The sequence below is a fragment of the Chamaea fasciata genome, unplaced genomic scaffold (assembly GCF_029207755.1).
Source record: "Chamaea fasciata isolate MVZ Bird 193981 ecotype frontalis unplaced genomic scaffold, bChaFas1.0.hap1 SCAF_2, whole genome shotgun sequence".
NCBI lineage: Eukaryota > Metazoa > Chordata > Aves > Passeriformes > Sylviidae > Chamaea > Chamaea fasciata.
In genome coordinates this window covers 54,353,329-54,369,169 of record NW_027094087.1, presented here as the reverse complement: position 1 = coordinate 54,369,169, position 15,841 = coordinate 54,353,329, and the positions used below count along the sequence as shown (strand labels likewise).

The following is a 15,841-nucleotide window of genomic DNA, read 5'->3' as shown; positions in this document are numbered from 1 at the left end:
AAAAAAAATCAGCTTTAGAAATAATTTTGTCTTACCAGAAGTGGAGGAGGAAGGGACATCATGTTCCACTGGTGAGAACATTTCATAAACCTCACCAGAAGACAGGCCTGATTCCTGACTCTAAAGACCTGATGCTGGAAGAGGAATTTTTAATCTATGCTGCCCGAATGTTTAGTTCTATATTTAAAATTTCCAAATAAAATTCCATCATGTTGGGTAATTTAATATACAGGAAATCTCCCGTGCAGTCATTTACTGAGTTATAAAACCTACAGTATTTCAGATTCCTTTAAATGTATAAGAATATAGGACTTAGTTCTTTAAACTTGCATTTAAGAAATTGCACTTAAAAATATAGGGGGAGCCTAGCAGTTAGTTCTCATTCACAATTTATTCAACTTGAATAATGTTTTATTACTCACTGTTTATGAACACTTTTCTTTAAATTGCTGAGAAGATGTAGCTATTTATCTATTTCTTTATGCTTTCTGGCAGCAATGCAAAGATTGCACACAAACCGGAATTAAGCATTTTGACAAAGCCAAAGCATGCTGCGACTGGTGGAAATTTATGGGTAATACGATCTTCATAACCTACCAACAAGCTTTGTCAAAAGCAATGTGATATCTAGGCACAAATGTTGTGGTAACTGTTGGTTAACTTCCGCTAGGGGCTGTTCCAAGGAATGCTGTCAAGATTTACTCTCTGGTGCATCCAAAATTTTCTTGAACTGGTAGAACACTGACTTAGTCATGCCAAAAACTAAGATCTCTGCATCAGACACAGCAGTGGTAGGTATGAGAGGAATTTGCACTGGAGATTAAGTTCAGGGGTTGTATTTTAGGTGTATCATAAATGTAATTACAGTAAAATAACCCCCTCCCAGCCATCTACCTTACAGCTCTTTCCTTAATGTAAGGCATCTCTTTAAAAACACTGTTATGCTGCTTGCTGACACTTTTGCAGTGATACAACGCATATAAAACATCAATGAAAAATGCTGATACTGAGAACATATTTTAATTATAAAGAACAAGTTTTTAATGGATGCTATATTTTATGTGAAAAGGTCCGCCTCTAACATCCTTCCTCCCATTTTCTTAACACTTTTTTCCCCGCAGTGCTCTTTCTGGTTGTGACTGCTAAACTCGCTCTGATGTCTCGTGTTCTTCAGAGACTTGGGGTTATTTCTTTGTGCCAGTTAGGTCTTCCTTGTTCCTGTAGCACTCAGTGGTTGAACTTCCTGGAGCTGGGAAGGCTTTGGTTTAATGTCAACCATTGATCACGGCTAGGGTGGGTGAAATGTAATGGTCTGTGAAGCACAGGCCAGGGGTGATGGTGTAGAAGTCTGTTTTATCTTTGAACCCTGTAACCCTTGCGGGAACACTCGGCCTTGCTCCTCGCTATCTCCTGGGCTCAGCTTTGCCAAGCTGCAGAGAGGAAGGGGAAAATAAACCAAACCCAGCACCCTCGCCGCTCGGAAAGGTCATCCCACAGGAAACTGAACGGATGGTGGTTCCTATACTTGCTTGGTCACTGTAAATCCTTGGAGGGTCTCTCTGGGATAGGCTGTGCCCAGGAGCCACAGACAGGTGTGCACCGGCGCCTGCGGGAGAAGGAGGGCACGGAAAGCCCTTCTGCAGGGCAGATGCTCCCGAGGCTCTCGCTCGGTGACAACAGCCGCTGCGGCTTTTAACTTCCCAGTGAGGAAAGCCGAGCCCGCACACGCCGCTGCCGGCACACCTGCAAGCCCCTGCCGCCCACCGCCACCCTGCCAGCCCCTGGGCTCTGCTGGGGGACAGTTCCGCCGGGCGCCGGCAGAAGGGGCCCAAGGAGGCGGCGGGCAGGCCTCCCGGGCCGGCTTTACAAGGAATGCCGTGGCAAGGAAACAATGGAGAGCCGCCCCCTCTCCGCCTTCCCACTGGCACTTCCAGCGCCGGGAGCACCGCGCCGCCGCTAGGTGGCGCCGCGGCGGGGAGCGGTGCCGGGAGGGGCGGAGCATGCGCAGTGGGCGCGCCTCGCCCGGGCCGCGCGCCTCCGCCCCCTGCCCGCGCCGCCGCCGCCGCGAGCGGGAGGAGGAGGAGGAAGGAGGGAGAGAAGAAGGGAGGGAGGCAGGTCCGGCGGCCCTCTCGGGTACCCCCAGCGGCGAGGGAAAGATGGCGACGCTGGGAGGCGAGTCGCAGCCCTTCCCCTCTGCTGCTCTGGCGGCGGCGGCCGGGGTGGGCGGCGGCGGCGGTGGCGGGGCTCTGGGTCTGCAGGCGCCGCTGAACCGCGGGCTGGAGCGGGCGCTGGAGGAGGCGGCGCACTCCGGGGGGCTCAACCTGAGCGGCAGGAAGCTGAAGGAGTTCCCGCGCAGCGCTGCCGCCCATAGCCACGACCTCTCCGACACGGTGCGGGCAGGTGAGCCCGGGCGAGCGGCCGGGGGCGCGCAGGGAGGGGGCGGCCGGGGAGGGGGAAGGTGGGTTTGCTGAACCGCCCGGGATCCCCTCCCCGCCCCCCAGGCACATTGGTGCCCTCCAGCTTCCCTGTGAGGCGAACGCCCCCTCCCCACCCTTTCGTTACCCCTCCCCATACGGAAGCCGAGCCCACCCCCATCTCGCCGTGGACCCTGTGCTTTCTTTATTCCCCCCGCCTTGGTGAATGAGGTAGGTGTTTGCTTCCATATGGCTGGATCTGTGCTCGCTCCCCTCCATCCCCCCGCTCGGCGTTTGGTGAGGCAGAGCTGCCTCTCCTGTGGCACACTGGCGGAATGTGTGGGGAGTTCTTGCTCGCACCTGTCCTCTTCCCCCTCTGGGGAATGTGCGTCTCTGTGCCACCCTTCCCTGACTGCTGAGGTTTGCGGTGGCAGCCAGCCCACCTTTGATTCAGCCGCTGCAGGAATACACACACTGTGCCAGGGTGCATACCTGCTGCTTCTGTCCTGCTGCTCGGGGGTGAACCCACCTGGCACGGAGGGGATGCAAGTCAGTATGCAACCACATTGAGATACTCGTGCCTCTGTACCTGTCACCTATTTGCATGCCATAGGTGGAGGCATGTCCGTACGGAGACTGCCTCTCACAAATGCCACTTGTTCAGCACTGGGGTTAACATCCGCCCTTAGTGTTCTTACAGTCATGGAGCCACAAGTGCCAGCTCTGTGGAATGCTATCTTCCAGGGCAAATGTAGAGAGAAATCCCTGTCGTCACAGGCACTGTATGTATTCTACAGTGGGGGAGACACCATCATTACATAAATCTGTGGAGGGGACAGGCCTGACTACCCTGCAGGCAGGAGTGCCGAGGGGAAAGGTATTCAGTCTGTGTTAACTTGCCCTCACACCTTTCTTCCAACAAGCAAAAGGCACACTTATTTCTCACCTAGGGAGACAGATCCATCTCAAAGGGTCTTATCACTTTTCCTGCCCCTATTTATCCTAGGTGATGGAACCTAATCCCTTCTTTACATGGTGTCACTAGGCAGAATGCTGCAAACCCACATTAGAAGAATATATTAGTGTATTGCTAAGGTCATCAGTGTACGGCCTCTGCATGCCCCTGTGTCCCCATTTGCCTGCTGGAGATAGTTGTGTTGTGGCAGCAGAGCAGGAGACGTGTAGTCACTCGTTCTTGTCCCACAAAACAGCAGGTGCTATACCTGCATGCAGACGTGTGATAACATGAATCTAAATTCTCAGTTACTCCTGCACATGAGGGTATTTGTGCCTTCCTGTATCTGGAGTCACATGTGCTGCCTGCTTATTGTCTTTTTCCCAGAGTTAGTGCCTCAGGTGTGTAGTAGGTGTCATGTTGTTGTTACTGTGTTATTGTTGTTTAACTTTGTTACTTGATGGCTGTTACCGAGTGGATTTCACATTGGTCTGTGTGAGCACCTGTATCATCATAGCAATAAAAAAAGCGAAGGAAGCTTGATGAATGAAACTGGCGTGAATTGATAGCATGAATTACCATTTAGCTGACTCAGTGGCACATGTGAAAGGGATAGGCATGGTAGGGGAACTGTATGTGGTTAGAAGAATGTCTTTCAACTTTTCATCCCAAGAAAGGCATTTTTTTATCTCATTTATTTTTAAAGCTGAAGTCTAGCAGACATTGCTGCAATAGGAGATAAATAGTTTGGAAATCCAGAAATTGTTTAGTTTGACCTAGTATTGACCCAAACTGTTGGAAAACCAAATTGTATACTGAGGAGATTATATGCCGGGGAGAAAATTGTTTGATTGGTAGTGATTGCATGTTAGTATTTGTGTATTGTGTAAGTATGTGCTGTACAGGCATGAGCTGTGTGTGGTGTGTGTAAACTGCACCTGCTTGTTACATGCTTGCTTGTTCTACTGTTTTTGCTTGGAAAAAAAGTAGTCTCTCTCTTCATGCATTATTGTGCTTTTGTCAGAGTTTACATGGGAAGCATTCTATATGAAATTGAATGTAGGATTGTGTTTTCATTTTCTTTTTGTTTGATATAAGCAGCAGTGTAGATCAACCCGTGTCTTAGTCTTGTGACAACAGCAACCCTTTTATCATTGTCCCTTTTTAGAAGAACACTGTGTTAATCTATAGTTGCTTTAAGGTTTTGTTTGTAACAGCTTGTTGTAACTGTTTAATTGGATCTGACTTGAAAGTTGTGTGTTGATATATTTCAAAAAAATCCATTTTAAAAAATTTGTTACATTACATAACAAATATATAAACAGAAGAGATGCTTGGCTTAAGGCCAGATTGCTGAAACTCTTGGGGCAAACTCTTGATGGGAATTTTCTTTCCTGCTTCCTCTCCATAAATGTGCATAGTATAAAACTTTCTTGTACTGCTTGGAATAGATCCTTGAAATGAGTGACTTGTAGTTTTGCATCTGATGTGCTGACATGTCTCTGAAGTCCTGAAGCGTTGGTTATTGGGATAGGGGTAGCCTTTCACTGTTTTTTTAAGGGGAGAAGGGGATTGCCAGTCTCACTGAAAAATAAGATACTCCTTGATGTAGAGATTAGTGAGGGGGGTTTGAGTTTAGAGGTCTGAGGAACAGGGAATTTCCAGAAAACTGAAACCATGTCTGCACTTGACAATATTTTAGTGTTGCAGACTGAAAATATTTTTTGATTCAGAAAGTGATAGTCCACAGCTACTCTCAAATAAAATGTTTTCAGACTTGTTTTCTAGAAAGGTTCTGAGTGCTTTTTGTAGGTCGGAGGAAGAAAAAGGTGATCAACCTTAAGTTCTCTGTTCATGCATTTATTTTTTCCTGTAGTTAGAAGTCAGATTTTATATAGCAATCTATGCACTTATGAAAGGGATGTGGCTTGTTTGCCTTTAGCAGCTGGGATGGGATAGTTTAATTTTTCTTGTTCTTCCTGCAGTTACATTCTGTGATAACCACAGAGGCTGAACTGTACTTGTCACTTTCTGTTTCTGCAGCTTCTTATGTTTTTTCTTCTGGGACTTTTCTTTGCATTAAATACATCTTAGTTAAAGAAATGTGATGGAACATTTCTTCCTCAGTCTTTCAGAGTTCTGCTCAAGTGCTGAGTGACCTGGTCAGATGGAAGTCTCAGGCAGTATCTCTGCACACAGAATGGAGTTTTCATGGTGTTCAGTACTGTTAGAAGAAAATAAAACCTCTGTGTAAAGTGTCTTGAGTTTAGTCAGACGTTTCAAACCACATCAGTGTGGCTGCAATGCAAAAACCATTTCAAAAATAATAAATGCTATTCTTATCACTTTTATTACAGGCTGGGTTATGCAGAAGGCAGTGGCACAGTAATCACATAGTTCTTAAGTAATAGCATGCAATTATATTCCTCCAAACCACTGGGAATGCTGGAAGCATGTTACTTTATAAAAGAGCAAACAAAGGCCCCAAAGATGTAACCATGGCTGCCTGCTGTATTCCTTCAGCTTCTTTCTGTGGGCTTTGATGGTATTTCTGAAGACAGATCCTCTGAACCTTTTCTGGTGAATACCTGCTTCATCCATTTCTCTTGGGTGAGTTAGGCACGTGAGGAGGGATTAGCTGCTGCTGCTGATAGTGACCTGGTGGAGAAGAAAATAATCTAGCATGTAATTTAAAGAATTTATTAGGAAATAATTACAAATTGAAGAATTTGATTGCGACTTTGGACAGTATGAAATTTTGGAAGGAATGTGGGGTGTTTTGTTTTTTTTTTTTGGTTTTTGGTGCAAGAGAATGCTCTCTTGATAAAAGAGCTCCTACCTGCTGTTTTTAAACGTGCTTCTAAGTGGACAGTACTTGTCAGACAATGCTGTGTTGAAGGCACCTTTGCCTGGCAGTGTCTTTGAAATAGTTGTTTTGACTGTGTAACTATGGATTTGCTTTCAAGATGGTTGAAAAATCACATTTTCACTGCGAGCATTGATGCTGGTTTGGGTGAAATATGTTCCTTTCATTCCTCTTTGCTGATAACAACAGTAGTATTTCTTGTTTCTCCCCCTTTTTCTAAAAATTAACTATGATGTGCATGGGGCTTAGAGAAACCTTATCTAGTCAAAGATGTTGCTGCTCCATGCAGGGGAGTTGAACTAGATGACATTTAAAGGTTCAGTTTGACCTAGACCATTCTGTGATTCTGTGTACATTAGATTGCCATAATTTATTCTCACTTATTTTCTCCTGCTTTATTAATGGAATTCCTCCTCCACTGGTTACAGCAGTAGATGTGCAGTTGGCTCTACCTGTTCTAAGTGCAGGTTGTACTGTGGGGGGATGTCACACATCCAGACTGGTTTGCTTGTGCTACTGCAGACTTCCAAATATCAAATATGATCACTATATGGACTCTGGTTTAGAGTTTGATTGTTATTTGGCCACTAGAAAAAAAGATATTTGATATGCCCCTCTCCTTTTAAGAATTGTCTCTGATAATTACTTTGAATTATTCATAATTTTGTATTCATCTTTTGATTAAATTGCGGGTTTTTTTGGATAAGGCTGAGAGCCTTTCATTTTGCTCATTTAATCTAAACTCATATCAATAAATAATGTCTTTTTAAAGCTAAAAAAAGAATAGAACTCTGTTTCTTTTTCATTTCAAAAGTCGGTCCCTTCCTACAACCTTCCTATGTTTATTTGAAGATTTCTAACCTACTTACTGGGGTTTCTTTCATAAATAATATCTTAAGAATATTAGGATAGGGAGAGACAATAAATATGTTTAGTTATTATCACCAATGAACTGAATCTTACCCTGCAGCTAAAACGTAGGAGATCCAATTCTTATGGCTAAAAAATGAAAATAAATCACTTTTGTATTCATTATTATGTATCCAACAGAATATGTAACATTGTTATGTATTTAACAGTTTCTGATACCACCTGATCATGTGGTCTCTCTGGACACCTCTGTGCCAACAGCTTCTGCTTTTACTCATGAGCAGTGCTTTGGGAAAAAGCTTTATCAGACTAAAAGAGTTCTTTTAGAAACATTGATGTGCATAGCAACTTACAACTGCAGAATACCATTTAAACCATCTTTATTCTTCCTGAAGGCTGACTATATTCTTTCTTGTGGATCTTACAAACATCAGGGCTGTTGACTTCTATTGAAAAGAGTCTTTTAGTTCTCTTGCTGTTGAGTCCAGTCAGTGGTGCTTTTGAAAGTTACCTCTTTTGTCTGGAGATTTATGCCCCCAGAGCTGAAATGTAGCCAGTGACTTTGCAGGTGCTGTTAGACTCTCCTCAGCACAAAATAAAGTGAATTAACTCATACTGTCCTTGTTGCATGGAGCCAACGATGAGTACACAATTGCCTGGTGACTGTTTCAGAATGGGGCTTGAGCAGATTAATGGCTTTCTACCACTGACTCTGTGTATGTGTGTGTCTTTCCCTTGTGTTTGTTCTTTTTGACTTGCTTGCTTTGTACAGAGGCTTCAAAACAAGTGCAGCAGCTAAGGGATAGATGAGATACCAGCCTAAAAGCCATCGGGTGGGAGCAAAGGTGAAACCCTTCAATTCCGGCAGGAGTGGGCTCTGCTGTGGGTTGAACCTTTACCCCCAAAGTGAACTTCCCCTTTAGGGTGGCAGTTTTTTAAACGGCTCTGCCTAGAATTGCCATGTTTGGACATGCTGTGCATGTAAATGAATAAAAGCTGAAAGATTTGTAGAAATACTGTCACTTGGTGCATCCTTGGCCAATCTGCGTGGAAAAGACTGACTCAGAGCTCCAGAAGTGCTGTTATGAAAGTCAAGGTGCAGCAGGTTCCCTTTCAAATTAGATACTCTTTTAGATAAGCAGTTTTGATGATCCATTCTCCTGTGTGCACTGGCCTGGTGGGAGGTAGAAGCCAAAGATCCCCACTTTGTTTGTGAGCCTCCTTTTAGTCCTTCCCTGGTCTATTACTATTGTGTCTTCAGCAAAAAAGGCATCTTGGTTTAGACATCTCTTAAACAGGAGAGATTATGAATCTTAACACAGTTACTATAAACAGAGTTTTGAAAACACTGAATGCTTCTGTGAGGGGAAGAGCCTGAGGCAGAATCAGCTATGACAAAGTAGAATGAATATTTGCACAGTAGAGCTGTGGCTTGGAAGGGGGCAAATGCCAATGCAATATAGGTTTGAACAAGGAAATAGATAAAAAAAAGATACTATTAAAGGCAGAAGTGTCATAGAGAATGAAAACTTATGAACTATTGAAAGAAAATATATGAAGTCAAAGAAGGGAAATGCATGTAATGGTTTGGGATAATTCTCTGAAATCTGTAGAACTGAGGGAAAATGCCAGTTATGTTCATAATGATTAGAATTGTGTGCACAGAGAATCAAGTAAACATGGAGAAAATCGTTTGGCTCCAAGATACGTGACATTTACAGATTTCATACTACAAATAATAGTTTCAAATTCATACTTTAAAATACTAACTGTTGAACTTAAGTTTGAGAAGCTTAGCATCCATTTGTCTGCATAAGAAGAACCCAGTGGTTTTGCTGCTTGCAGAGTTGCAAGACCAACCAAGAAGGACAGACTGGTGTTTTCTGTATCAGAATGACCATTCTGGGAAGGATGAGTAACTTCTCCGGGCCACAGGCTGACTGCTCATCATTCTGCCTGCTGTGCTCTTGCTGACTGTTCCTAAGCATTTACTAGGTTTGTGAACGTTCCCAAGCTACTTAGATTGCTAATTCACAGTTAAAATCGATATGATTTAAATAATTGAAATGGCACTTCCTAAACCAGAGATATCTTAAACTCGTTCTGCTGAGACCAGAATTTTGGGAAGTGTACTCATTTATTGTCCTCCAAAGTGTAAAAATGAAGGAGCCAGAAACGTTATCCCTGTGCTCAGCTGTCAATGCTGGAAACGGGTGTTACATCTCCTGACTTCTGACTGCTCTCTGCTGACCATGTTGTGCAAGGTATTGTTACCTCAGGACAGTTCTTTGCAATGGTACTGAGGAGTTAAGCTTCTGGAGGAGTAGTTCCTTTCTGCTAATTTTGTGCATAGATGTGTCGTTGTGGGAGGAGTTCATTTATGAAATTCTAACGCTTTCTCCCTAGTGTCTTTCTCTAAGGGTGTCTTGCTGGCCAGCTTTTTATTCTTTTTTTTCCTTGTATGGTGCAGAACACCCTAATGCCTGTAAACCTCCTAACTATTTAAAAATAGAAATAACAATAACAGTCTTTTGTCCTCTTATCCCAGGCTGTAGGAGAAATATTCTTAAAGGAAAAAACAAGAAGTCAAAACTTGTGAGATGATGATCGTGGCAGAGCCGAGTGGGGGTTACTTTTGCACTTAATTTGGAGCCTGAGGTTTGCACTTGCTTTTGAAGCTGCATGAAGTGTTTCATGTTCAGCTGAGCTTGTGTGGATTTAGTTAAAAGCTAACTGATAAATTCATGATGATTATGTAAGGTAGTTCTTCTAGGAATGGTTACAGAAATTACTGCAAGTAGCTGGAGGTTTTAAATATCAGAATAGAGTTCTTGGTCTTTATGAGAAGCAGAGCAAGGGGAAAATAGCTGAGCACCATGTTAGCAGTGAGCTGTGCTGCTGAGTGGATAAGGTGTTTATGTTGATTTTCTGTAGATGGGTGATTTTATTCCTTGGTGCGAAGTGCAGTAGTTGTAATATTTTTATTTCCTTTCAGGACTGTGGTGCTTTGAAGTACTAGATTAGTAACCGATTTAATTTCTAGGTTTTGGATTTAACTATATAAACTAGGTGTTTCCTACTATTGTAGTCTGATAAATACTTATTTCTGGTAGGAGGTGACATTGGCAGCTGGCATTAATATGTCTGTGGGGAATTTAAGGCAAATAATTTTTTTAATAACAGAAATAAAATTCAGCAAAGTACATTTTAGAAGTATATTTAAACATAGCATGTGACTTGATTTCTTTATACTGTAAAGAATACTAAAATACTACTATAACACTAGGGTATATTCTGAAGTAGGATGTTTCAAAAGTAGCAAAGTGACTGCAAATGACACTTTCACTTCAGTTTACCCTGTGTGAACAGGCATGAGGTTTTTTAGCATCTCAAGTCTGCATCTTTGGTTGTGCTATTTGAAGGGACACCTCTCCTGTGTAACATTACAGAAGACAGGCAAAAAGTAAAAATCAGAAATAAATAAGATGGAGGAAAAAGCCCACCACATTTAACTGTGAAGAGAAAAGCATGAGTAAGGAGCTGGATCTGTTGTTTGGTGAACAGAAAGAAACAGGTTCATAAAATGTGTGTGCAAAGATAAATCACTGAAACTGATGGATAAGTTTTGTAAAATGGGCGAGAAATGGGATAGGAAAAGAAAACTGAATCAGAGGTTAAGCCAAGGAAAGCAGCAGAGCAGCGTATACCCTTGAATTACTTTTACAGGGTAAGGCAAGATACCTAAAATGCAAGTGCAATAGTTTATGTATAGTAAGAACTTATGGCAGATTTTAAAGACAATGAAATTGTTATGGTCAGCAAAGCTTTTATTATTAACATGACTTTTTGTGCTATTTGAACTTTTAACTATTTATAAACTGAATGACAGGAGAAGTAGAGATTATTGAACTATAGTCAGATAGTACCATTGCTGCTGTTACTTTACTGTATTTTGAGAATAGTGAGGCTTAGCTGAGTTCATTCAATTCAGTCTGTTTAAGGCAGGGCAAGGCTATTAACAACAAATAGACTGTCTATTCAGTGGGGAAGGAGGAAGAACATAGTGTCATTCATATGTTATATAATTAAAAAAATGCAGACAGTTGTGAAGATTTCTGGGATGGGTGTCTGGTCAAAGCTGAAAGGAGCTTTCTCAGCAGTTGGGGCAGGACAAGGATGCCCTGGTTACTAAATCCAGCTGTGATTGATCAAGGGGTACAACTTAACCCGGGGTTTCCCATGCTCATTTTATGTTGTGTTGCCAGGGCTTCTTGTCTGCTTGTTTTGTTGTTGTTTCTCGAGTTCATCCCAGTTCAAGAAAACCGCTCGGTAAGTTTTGTCTGTGATCCCCTTTCCAAGGTCTGGATTCCAGTCTGGCTGAATGCCTGCTCCTTGCTTGTTTTCCACTTAACAGCCCTTCACATTTCCCTGTATTACTGACTTGGTTTTTTCCTCACTCACACACGTCTTGTCACTTGCAAGGTTTGCTAGACATGGTATTTTATTTCCCCCTGCTTACTAGTGTGTTTGAAGGAAGATGTGTGACCAAGAATATCTTTGTGCCATCCCTCTGAAATGTTTCCATACTTTGTCTTGTTTTGAGACCCATCAGTACCAGTTCCTTCTAGTTTCTATACTGCATCAATATGGTGATGTAGATTCTTAGTCATAATGTGCAAAAATTAACACCGATTTACTGAATTTTAGCCGTGTTCTAATGGATGTTTCCATTCACTGTATGAAGTTTCAAATGTGATGGAAAACTATTATGTTAATTTGCCAATGTGTAGTTTTATATCTTATTTTTCTGAGATTTTATTTGGGGGGGACAAAAAAGGCTGCAGGGTCTAAAATTTTTTTTCCTTTAAAAAAAATCGGCAAGTTTCTTAGAACTGCTTTTTTATTTTTGCTTTTTTAAAATTTTTTTTTGCTTTTTTTTTCTTTTTTTCCCCATGTGCTGTCTCAAATTCACCATAAAAAGTGAAGATAATCAGGCAGACTCTCCACAGAAAATCTTTCATGCAAGTGGTGTGGATCTTATGATTTGAAGGAAAAGATAAACTAATTTAAAATTACCAGTAACTCAAGTTTGTTAACATTTCTTTAAGGAAATTTAGAGATAAGACACACTGTCATGGTGTAGAACGTGAGACATTTTGTATCATGGTATTGCTGCTATTGCTGCTGTGCTGAAGTGTGCTCTGTGTGACTTTGACATTCAGCCAACCAGTCAGGAACTTCTTAGTGTAGAGAAAGTATTCTTTTGAATTTCTTGTAATTTGAAAGCCTTTTATGTAATTATATTGATTGTTAAGGTAATGACTTTAAGAGCTTAAGTCTTTAGGTCGTTAATGTAATGACTTCAAGATTTCTACTTTTAGTTGTTCCCAGCACAGATCTTGCTCTAGGTTTGTGTTAAACAATTAATGTGCAAACTTTGCTCAATGAGTTATTTCATTGTTCTGTAATGATGCAGATTATCCCTGGTTGCATAGATTGGAAAAACTGAGAAGCAGGAATTTTGAATGGCTTAATCGAGATCTCAGAACAGATCAGAAGCAAAACTGTGAATGGAATCCAACTTTGGTTCTCTGGTATTTTTATTACTATTATTATTATTTCAATTCTTTTTCTTTAACTGTCATTGTATGATTTCTTGAAGAATGGATGTTGAGGCATTTGGATTAATTTTGTTCTGGAATATGCTGGGATAGCAGTAAAGCTTCCATTAAGGTCTTAAGTCCTGGGAATGGTTTTAAATATGTTAACACAATGCAGAAACTCACTTTATAGTAGCATCTGGCACAGACATACAACTCAGAAATAGTCTCAAAAAGAATATCACTATAGATTTGCACTCAGTTAAGAATCAGGTAATATGAAAGAGTAGTAACTTTACACAATTAAAAAAAAAATCAGTATTTTGGCAAGAAGTGCCATAATCCTTCTGCCAGTTTTCATATCTTTGTACATTTGGCTTCCTAGAGAACTGAAAAGGTTATTTTTGGCCTGGTGCCCTGGGCTAAAAATGGCTTCTGGAATCTCAGAGCTCCGTTTGGTGTTGAGCAGTTCTGTGCGGTAGTAACAGAGCTGCAGCAATTGGAAGTCTCACTGAAGCATTTTAGTTATGCACTTAAATGTTAAGCTGTGGGAGATGTGGCTCTGGGATCCCTCCAGCATCCCACTTATCAGAAAAATTTGAGCCATGTTTATCTATGAAGCATTGGTAACCTGAAGAAAAAGAGGCTTCTGTACAAGTACTTGTTAAAGGGAAGTAAGAGACAGTGTAAGGTTTAGCCTCTACAAGGAAAGGCTTTAGGATGAAGAAATAAATCAGGGTTTTTCTGTGGGAACAGTGAGACTCAAGCATTGTGGTTGAGACTGTACATGTAGGCAATAGAAGGAGTCTGTGAAGTTTCCTTGTGTTTCTATGCAGTGTTGCAGGGTTTACCTTTAAAAGGGAAAAAAATCCACCCCAAACCAAACACTGCCCTCCCCCAAGGAACAAATGAGCTGGTTACTAGATGTGACTGTGTGCTTATTATAAATGTATGTTTCTGAATGATTTCTGCATACTTTGGATGGAGTTTTATACCAGGAGTTTGAAATAGTCAGGGGAATAGTGAACAGGCTAGTTAAATCTGAAAAATCTTATACCAATAAAAGGTCTGAAACCTTGCAAAAAAAGCTGGAGGTTGCTTTCTTCTATGTGCCTCACAAATCTGTTAGCTTTTTCCCCAATTTTTTGTATTGGACTAAATAGGAATAATAAATGGTGCTGCACAAAAGTAAAGTTTTCAGGAATAGAATTAATTTTAAAAAACACTTTTTTTTTTTTTTTTTTTTCTTGTGTGTGAAGGCAGCATGGACAAAATCTGCATGAGAATCAGTTTTTCTAGACATAGCTCATGTACATCCATAGAACCACCATTTTAAAATCATCCAAGAATCAATATTGGGTTTTTTGCATTCTAACTTTGCAGTGTAAGGCTTTGTTAACACAGTAGTCTGGAAATATGGCAAGTAAAATGAATTCTGGTCAAATTTGTGATCACACAAATTTGAGATGATTGGTCCAGTGAATGGCTTTTCAAAGACAGTTATCAGGTTTCATTATTGGTGCTAAGGCTCTAAAATGAAGAAATAAATCATGGTATTGGAAGGAGGTCATGAAGCATGAGCATCTCAGAGAGCTATCTACCTCCAAAATTACAGTTTCTAAAATACAAATCCTCTTGTTCTAAACAATTTATGGAAAAGACTAATTCCAGATCATATATTACTTGTGCTCAGTCTGCAGAAAGCTTGAATTTTGCTTACTGGACTAAGCAGGAACCTTGCCAGTTTTCCTAAATACAGGTGTCCCTGTAAAACAGAATCGTCTGTTTTGTGTTTTGATGACTATGTAGTATATGCTGCTTACATTTCTTGCTTGTAGCCTTCAGCCAAATGGTTTTATAGAATGTTTGCTATTTTTAAAAGTTATTTTTGTTAAGGTACTTATTGAAGATAAATCACATTCTTGGTTAACAGTATTTGAAGGAATTAGTCTGTGTCTAAAAATTTCTCTTCTTTGTCTCTTAACAAAACCATCTTGTTTTTCAATGTTCTTATCATAGAATTAAAAATATTTGCAGTCAGGAGGTACTCTTTTGCTTGGAAAAAAGCAAGTATTGCTTGTGCTCAGTCCTAGTGCATTTCCATTATGCCATTGTGTATGTTAAATTTATTGAATGTATTATATATAAAAAATATTTTACCTGCTCCACTTTATGCATGATAGAGTTCTACTTTTTCATATGTTTCTAAACCCTTCCTTGGTGCATGAAATAGTGATAGCTTGAGGATAACCCAATGAATATGTGTGAAAAAACAGAACATAGGGGGAAATATATTACTTCATTGGTAATTATTATGATTAAGTTATTAAATTAAGTTTATGTGAACATAACTTTGTTTTTCCTATGGAACAATATAAGTAAATCATTGGGAAGCAGTCTTGCAAAAAAAGAAAATGGTAGAGGATAGTAAGCTGCCAGGGTTTTTTGCCTTATTAACAGAAGCTGCTTGCTTTTAGAGGAATTTCTCTAATACTCAGAGTATTTAGTCAGTCCTGTTGTTCTTTACTAGATGCCTCACCTTATCTTGTGCTGCTGTTTACATTCTGATGCTAGTGGACTATCCTTGCTGAAACATGTTGAAGCAATTGATTTGTCTTAATAAGAGAGACTTTTATGTTGATACAGTTTGTCCCTCTGCCTAATGCTGGCCATCAGTTTCCCTGAGTCTGTGTATCTAGATCAGAAATCTATGGCTCATGTGTACTGTCTCAATTTTAAAGTATGCCAGTGATAATAGTATGATTGATCATGTATTTCCTTTGGAAACAAAAGAGATGACAGAGCAATTTTGTATTTTAGCTTCAACTTCTGGTATTTTATTCTTTTTTCTTCTCTAGTTCAGCTAATCCACTGTAGCTAACATTTACTCTTCTGCAGTTGTTTATACGTTATTTTTAAATTTTGTATTTAATGAAGTTAGATGTTTGATGAGGGATAATTCCTATTACAGTAATTTAGGATGCCACTGCAGTTGTCCATCTAGCTTCCTTCTGAAAGCAACTGCCCATGTAAATAGGGTAACGACCTAAATGATAATGATGGTGGATTTTAAACTGCTAGTAGAGGCTTGGAATTCTGGCATTAAGGAGCTGGCTCATGATTTGTGTCTGTTCTT

The 15,841-nt window shown here is 40.7% G+C and overlaps 1 protein-coding gene across 4 annotated transcripts in view; it reads left to right on the top strand.

Annotated features, from left to right (window-relative positions):
* Positions 1 to 2,066: 2,066 nt before the first annotated feature.
* The window catches only part of LRCH1 (leucine rich repeats and calponin homology domain containing 1), a 116,326-nt gene continuing 102,551 nt past the window's right edge, over positions 2,067 to 15,841 (top strand). The window contains exon 1 of one of the 4 annotated variants that reach the window (XM_066176175.1): positions 2,067 to 2,400. In XM_066176175.1, coding sequence (XP_066032272.1) covers positions 2,157 to 2,400 — 244 coding nt within the window. In that variant the 5' untranslated portion in view covers positions 2,067 to 2,156. The remainder of the gene's footprint in view (positions 2,401 to 15,841) is intronic. The other 3 variants (XM_066176171.1, XM_066176172.1, XM_066176173.1) reach the window with 3 other exon arrangements.